Genomic DNA, 8,183 nt, shown 5'->3' with positions numbered 1-8,183 from the left:
TCGTCGCTCTGGCCTGACAGGGCATCACAGTATGGTAAGGGGTGTAACATTTCCGTCACATGCTTGAGGTATTTGGCCAATCACAACGCACTGGATAGCTGGTCAATCAGAGCACACCTCGCTTTTCAGAACGATGAGTTTGTAAAAAATCGACGCGTTTCAGAAAGGCGGGGCATAGAGGAGAAACAATAATGTACAGTATGTGGAAAATAATGTGTTTTTTTAACCTTAAACCGCATAAACACATTTCATTACACCAAATACCCAAAATAATGTTATTTTTAGCAACATCATATGACCCATTTAACATCAACGTTCACTGTGCATTTGCAACCAAAAGGAAAACGTCCTGACCGAAGGTGCTGTCACATTAGCGAAATTTCAACTAAATTTTTTTTGTGCAAAAAAAAGGTCTGTGGTCCATTGTCAATAGCACTGCTCACACAGATGTCACTTTCTGTTGGTCAGTGAGGAGAATTTATGTGGTCAACTTGAACATGAGCAGTCCGTTTCACCCTCACGCAAAACTTCTTTGCGGAATCTTATTGGAATGACTGGATTCACCCATGAAATTTCACCAAGCAAACGGTAAATGTGACTGCACCTTCAGACCTCACAAAACTCCAGTGTACTTGATAGCATCTCTGAGTATGTCAATCAAATGCAACCATTTCCTGTACTGTCACGAGAGGTCCACAGTCTCATACTCTCCATGATCGGAGTCCTCGATTTCAATCCCGGGAACCAGGCTGTAGTATTCAGTGGACTGGGTCAGATACGCCTTCTCCCGATCAGCCGAGTCCTTCATCACTTCGCTCACACTCACCGTGTCCAGGTCCTGCTTTCCCGCGGTCCCTTCTGTGGAGCAAGAGGACGGCGGAGGGGCCAGAGAGTCCACAGAGCCCAGTTTGAGCTCCACCTCTTCATAAATATCATGAGTGCTGTCCATCAAGTTGGATGAGGGCTGAAGCATCAGATGGTTCCTCAGTATGACCTCCTTTCCACCGTCTACAGACACTGTTGAATCCCCAGTGGGCAGTTTGGCATGTGGCCACCGTCCATTGCAATGGGAGTTGTTGGATCTTTTGCGAGTCGGGCTGAACGATGAGCTCTCTTTCCTCTTTTTCTTCCTCCCACAGCACCAGCAGAGCATCAAACTGAGGAGGAGGAACAAGGGAAGCAGGATGAAGAGAGCGGTCAGGTTGGCCAAATGGCACACGTCACTGGTCTGCAAAGACCAAACCGTCCGTCCTGCAAGATTCTGAGGAGAGGCACAGGTCAGATTGCCTACAAGGTCATGAAGGCTGCTGGAGTTGTCGTGCAGACCACCTTCAAGACCCTCCCACAGCGAGCATGTGCAGGCCCAGGGGTTTCCGATGAGCTCCAGACGCTCTAGCGAAGGCTTAAGCGCTGAATGAGGTAGAGCGCTCAGCTGGTTCCATCCCACGATCAGCGCTCGCAGTTTGTTCGAGCTCTGCAGAAATTGCTCGGGCAGGTGTTTCAGATGATTCACTCCCAGATCCAGCACTTCCAAACTATAGGCTTTAGCTAGGAAGTCAGCTGGCAGTGATGTCAGTCTGTTCTGGCTAAGATACAGCTCTCTCAATAAACAGACAGCATCACCGACCTCACTGTGATCAATGTGACTGATATTACAGTTAGTCAGGTCCAAAACCTGCAAGTGCTTATGCGACAAAAAAGCTGCCCAGGTCACCTGGTTGAATGTGGATCCTGAGTAGTTCAAGCAGCAAGTGTCATTGGGTACCTCGGATGGAAAGTGAGACAAAATGCTGGCAGCTGGGCACCCACATTCCTTAGCGCTTCCTTCGGTCACATGCACCATTTGAAGAATCACCAGCCAGCATAAAAAGACAAGTCCTATAACAAAAAAACAAAAAAAAAAAACAAGGATTAGAAATAGCTTCACACTTATCATATTTAAAAAGTGAAGCATGGCAAAACACTCCTAAAACTGATTCATTTACTGACAGCATCTAAAACAAAGTTTTAGAGATGTAGGCTACAAATGTTTACAAATCCTTATAAAATACTTAACTAATAGGATGATTTTATTGTATTATTATGTGTGCCATCACATTTACTTAATCCATTTAAATAATTTGAAATTATAATAGTTTTATTCTGTTCTATGTGAAATCCCGGTGCCATTCAATTATTTTCAAAGAATTCTATAATTTTAACCAAGCTTTAAAATTTCTTTATTTTCATTTTAATCATTATTTAATCTTTTTTTTATTATATTTTGTTTGCAGTGGGGCAGCTATTTTTTTTTATTTTTTATAAATTATCGTAATATAATTATATATTTTTATAAATATATAAAATGATCTAAATCTTGTTGTTTATTGACTTTTATTTCAGCATCATTGCAAGTACTTAAGGATGTTTGTCATTAAGAAACACTGAATTATTTTGCTGCTACCATAAAACATTAATACAATTCAACCACAAAAGAATTGCTGTATTAAAATATAGAGTACTGATCTAACATTTGACATTTCATATTATGTCATTTCTCAAATCTGTAATCATTTTAAAGTCTGCACATATAATATACAATAAATATATAATACAATATTTATATATTTTACTAAAAGGTTGAAAAGTGGTTAGGTTTATGGTGGAGGACTCCAAAGGTTTGTTATATTGTCAATAATATTGATATTGTCAATAACATTGGACGTTTCAATGCATATCAAAGATAATCAGAGATAATGCCGACAAATCGGACCACTAAAGCAAACCGTTTCGAAAGCGCTATAGAAAAACAGAGTTTACACAGTCAACCAACAAATGACTTACAGATTTCATGTTATCTGATTCTACATCTTAAGAGTGAACCATCACATGCACACTTATTATGTTCTCTCTCTTTTTGTTATGTTCTAGCTCGACCTCCAGGGATCTGCTCGCTCAGGTTGAGCAGAGAGGTAAAGATCCCGAGTGCATAGCAACATGGCTGGGGCTTCGGCACTGTTGTCATTTATGCGGGAGTTGGCATGGCGATGAGGTGAGTCTGGGAGCAGGAGTCCACACTTCACAGAGAAACATCTTATCTGGCAACCATGCAGCTCACGGTTGATTGGGAACTGAACAAATATATCACACACATCCTTTGATGGCTGTGTAGCAATAAGTGCTTTCTTGTTCATGTAAATTAAACAGAAGTGTGTAATATAATTTCTGAAGCTATGAAAACATAGATGTATGCACAGATTACTGGCAGTGATCACTGCCTGCATGTATAACAATATATCCTTATGTTCTACTTTTATTAGTAAAAGTAATACTTTTATGTTTTAGATTACTTCTTTTTTGTATTACTTAGTAAACATTTTTTATGATTTGTTTTTGCAAAAAAAGCAAATTCATCTTCTGTTATCTTTAAGAGAACGTTGCTCCAATATCTTTTTCCCTGTTGTGCAGAGGACTATACATGTTTTCGCTCCCCTGCAAGTATAGGCCTGGCATCAGACTTTCCTGATGTAAACAATGGGAGTGGAATGTGCAAACCCCCTGACAACACAGACTATCCACATCAGGAACGAGGGGTGAGGAACCAGGCCAACCCAGCCTTGCATTCAATACTGCTGAAACACTCATTTTAGTTCAGATATCATCAACAAGCTATTTGTTTACCCAACACCGGCCTAAAGATGTTCTGTCACTGAAATTAAAAGGCTATGTTTATCTGCACCAGTGACGAACAACTAATACAACTAATACAAGTTGAAAAACAACTAATACAAGTACATTTTAGAATGAAGTAATGATAGGTAATGGAGTATCACCGTTGAGAGATTTGCAGATTTAATCTAAGATGTCCAAATCCACATTAAGTCCTTCATAATGTAATACAGTGGAAACAATACTGGCTTAAGTTCAGCAAGTAAGCCCTAATAAAACAATCACCTACATTTTGATCTCATCTCTCTCTTACATGCACACAGGTTTGTTTTCAATCACGACGGGAAATTTCCATCAACTTCTACTGTTTGATAGTGAGCTAATGATATTTTCTATCCCGTAAGCATAAACCGGACGATCACAGAAACCATTCTGTGGTGTGCTGGTTCCCACAATGTAGGAAAAACCTGACCCAAACAAACAACTAGATCCTTTTGGCTTTGACTGTATATTTTTTTTTACTAAATATTAATAAAACAGTTCTGGTCTTTGTGTTTCCCTTCTATTCGAATAGACAGTGACAGCAAGAGAGAAGTTGAGGGATTCATTCATTTATTAGTAAATTTAACTGGACTAGTCCTGAAAATATGAGCTCACTTAGAAAGAGAAATTACTAAACATTTGGGCCTGTAAAAATAAGATAGCCTAAGCTTCGTGGAATAAAGATACATTTTCTTTAAACCCATGACAGTCATTTAGACTGATTGATTTATCCATATATTGTGCAAGGAAGATAAATTCTGTGAGGTTTAAGGTACAAGTGGGGGGTGTTCTTATATATGATATGCATACTAAATAAAAGTTTTCCTAATGTATGAACTAATGGATTAAGCGATGGGTATGTTCAAACCTATCCTACATGATCTCATGGCAGAACAATGCGCACTGTTACACCCAGTTCCAGCAGTTTCCTCTCAGATAGCGGATCTTTTATTTTACTCAAGCGCAGCTTCACAATGCGTCTGCTCAACAACATAACATAAAACAACAATAAATCAATACAAAACACAATCCAATTATGAAGGCAAAGCAGAAACGGTCAACGTAAGATATTTATTATTTATAAATTATTGTCTAAAGCAACTCTCTCCACATACAAAGTATTTTACCGAAGCAATTTTAAGTTCACTAAAATTCACACGGTTACAATGCATGGGTGCAGTCGTACCGGAGCAAGAGTAAAGTGTTAAAAGTGACGCTTACCTTCACGTGTCATTATTGTGATGTGTTGGTGGAAGTGTCATTCATTCAGATCACCGCAACACAAAGCGCATAGAGCAGCAGTCCCATCGCTCTCTAATGTACAGTGTGTGTGCGCGCGCGCTGGGTGTGTCCTGATCAACACAGCACAGGCTGGAATGTGGAAATTCTGCTTCCTGTGTGTGTGATGCGGAGGGAAAGTGTGAGTGAATACAGCGAGGGAAAGAAACTTGGGCTACCTGGAAAGGTAGACTTCCGTCATGCTGTGGTTTCTGACCCCCCTCATTATTGGCTTGAATGTTAGGGAGTCTCTTAAAACAGTATGTTCATTTTACATATGACTGCATAGGATGTTCATCTCAACAGCATTTTCAAACACATATCCAGTTATCCCAAAAGTTAAAGTCAGCAAACCACTGTGTTAAAGACGCTCGCGAGAAACCACGTTCCCCTGAAGAGGTAACCATAGCAACAACACGCATGCTATGTAAGTACATTGACAAAACAACTAGTCCGAGTATTTATGACTTTATTGCAAATAAATGTTTGTTTTTTATTTACCTCTTTAAGAGAGATAACGTTTATCTACTTGTTCACGACGTTGAAATTCATGTTTTTACTTTTATAGTACTTTTCCTAATCTTTGTTGTTTCATAGCAACTTAAAAATCGTACCAAGAGCTGAAAAAACAATTTAAGAATAATAAAATAATAAGAGCGGTTTTAAGAGCCTAAAGTAAAACTAAACTACTGTTTTGAGTTCAAAGAAAAAAAGGACAAACTTTACAGGCGTTATATTCGAGTTAACAACCACAAGATGGCACAGCTAGCATTCTAGTAGTATTTCTTCTGTTAGCTTGCAGACGAGCATTTCGAGGTCAAACACCTGAAAAAAACTTGGACAGACAGACAGACAGACAGACAGATAGACAGATACATAGATAGATAGACAGACAGACAGACAGATAGATAGATAGATAGACAGATACATAGATAGATAGACAGACAGACAGACAGATAGATAGATAGATAGACAGACAGACAGATAGATAGATAGATAGATAGATAGATTTATTTGAAAATTTATTTCTCAATTTATTTGAGAAAGGCAAAATGGTACACCATATGATGTGATACTGACATCACAAATATGAGATAGAATATAATGCTTAAACATACAACAAAACATAAAGACATTTTACGAACTCAATGTAAACAGCATCTCTCCTCAACATTCTCTGTGCACACTCAAAGAGAAAATTACAGTGTCTATTTAACATCAAATCAAAAGGCTGCATCATCATCATCATCATCGTCATCGTCAGTGCCCAATCTGAGGAGTTTCTCTGATCTTTGACTCACTGCTGGAGGAATCTCTCAGAGGACCTTGCCTCAAACAGTTCTCTTTAAAGAGTCTTCATTCAGAGCTGCACTTCCTCAAAGGCCCATGCTTTCATGTCGCTCCTGCGCTGCTGCTCTCAGGTGAAGTGGACCAAAGGTGTGTCTCAAGTCTACAGAGAGCAGATCTGACTGAGGCAGCACTCATAGATCCCAGCTGGAACAGGACAGGGAGGGGGACGATTCCCACTTCCCGACTGTATGTCCTGGTTTAGGCTGCAGCCTGCCAACAAAGATAGAGGTTGCAGAATTGAACCAGAGATCAAGGCGAAGAGCTGACTGACATAAGCTGACACTTACCAGAGGAGTTCATACACGTAAAAGGAAATCCATTTTGGTCAAAATTATGCAGATCATCTCTTCCATTGCTGGAAATCTGCTCAACTCGATTAAAAGTGGCCTGAAAAACTAGACACAGACACGGAAAGTACAGAATTAGCTAAACGCATTTTATTGGTATTTGATACTTCATATTTATGTTTATATTCCCCCTATAAAAAAAGATCAAACATCTTTTTTAAAATTAAATCACCAATATTTAATTGAAGGATTTATGGAACATCCTACAACGTTCACATTTTGTTTACATTTTGTTTTCCTGCTTAGTCCCAGTTAACATGCACATGGATCTGATTAAATGATCTAATTTAGTGGTTTTCGAGCTGTTGTCGAACACTCATTTAACAGAGCCAGATTTAAATCATTACCACTTGTTATTATAAACTAACTGCATAGACAATGGGAAACAAGCAAATGCAACTATAAATCTTTAACAGCAACAATGAGTCTCTTCATGAAATGCTCTGTGTTCCCGTAAATGAAGGCCTTCCTGAAACAGACTGTAAAATCAGTTGAAGGAGGTATTTATCCCAGACCTGCTTTGCTGACTAATGCTGCTGTGTTTTGTAAAGTTAATGCATATTCCAGCATTAGTGCCAACAAGTTGTCAGTTTGCGGAAATATTGTAGCATATAAAGCAGCAGAGTGAAGAATGCCTTTCACCATTTTTTGAACATTAATGAAGGTAATACAGAATAGCTTTCTTACCGTGGTGATTTATTGGTACTTCATGAAACATCTGGTTGAGTTTTTGATGTGGGTTTGGGAAGGAGCTGTGTTTGTCAGAAACAGACTGGACCTCATTGTTACCACTGACCAGGCTGATTCCACAAACCAGTGGAGAAAGTCTGAAATAACCCAGCAGTTGCTTTTAAATTCATGCATTCATGTCTATAATCATGCACACTAAACTTCTCTTGAAATGATTTATTTCATGCCCTTTAATGTTCTTAACATGAGCCATTATCTGGGAATTCTGGGGAGTGACAATTTATAAAGCTATGTATTTATTTATTTAGAGGAGATTCAAGGTTACATGAATGTAATCATATTTTTATATTTATGGATTAAATAGAGCATAACAGTATATAAAATATACAGTATATTTGCTTATTTTATTAATTATTTTAACCATTTATTTATTTAGAATTTAAGAATTTAAATTCCCTATTCTATTCTATTCTATTAATTCTACTGCATGTCAAATTGAGCCAAGATTCAAGAACTGCTTAAATGATTACATAAAAACCTCAGAAAAGATTGCCTCACACAACATAAAAACAAACAGTTCACATACAAACAGTACCTAAAAGTTGTGGTCATGACTAATGTATTACTCTAGAGATCAGTAAACGATGAAAGAATGTTACTATTGGTAACTCATTCCTCTCGAGAGCCCAGAATTGGCTGTAACTCACAGCTAGCCAGCAATGAACCATCATGATGCACTTTATGTGGAGCACAGTGTTCATTTAAATTATGTGGTCCCTTACAGAGAGGCCTGAGGGTGTTCGGCCCAAGCGTCTTTTGGAAGATCTT

General features: G+C 38.5%; 1 protein-coding gene across 2 annotated transcripts; it reads right to left on the bottom strand.

The window, feature by feature from the left end:
* Positions 1-252: 252 nt before the first annotated feature.
* On the bottom strand, positions 253-5,084 carry LOC107714834 (leucine-rich repeat-containing protein 38-like). 2 transcript variants are annotated; one of them, XM_016520799.1, is made up of 3 exons: positions 4,912-5,084; positions 1,514-1,878; positions 253-1,474 (listed from the first exon to the last, which is right to left on the bottom strand). In XM_016520799.1, the coding sequence occupies exons 1-3, from the start codon at positions 4,922-4,924 to the stop codon at positions 683-685; spliced, it is 1,170 nt and encodes a 389-aa protein (XP_016376285.1). In that variant the 5' UTR covers positions 4,925-5,084; the 3' UTR covers positions 253-682. The 2 variants fall into 2 exon arrangements, with proteins under 2 accessions (XP_016376285.1, XP_016376284.1); XM_016520798.1 differs by having other exon boundaries at positions 253-1,878.
* Between the last annotated feature and the right edge of the window lie 3,099 nt (positions 5,085-8,183).

The sequence above is a fragment of the Sinocyclocheilus rhinocerous genome, unplaced genomic scaffold (genome assembly GCF_001515625.1).
Source record: "Sinocyclocheilus rhinocerous isolate Xijiao unplaced genomic scaffold, SAMN03320098_v1.1 scaffold1350, whole genome shotgun sequence".
Lineage (NCBI taxonomy): Eukaryota > Metazoa > Chordata > Actinopteri > Cypriniformes > Cyprinidae > Sinocyclocheilus > Sinocyclocheilus rhinocerous.
Note: the sequence above shows the minus strand (reverse complement) of the source record. Positions and strands in the feature narration are given on the sequence as shown.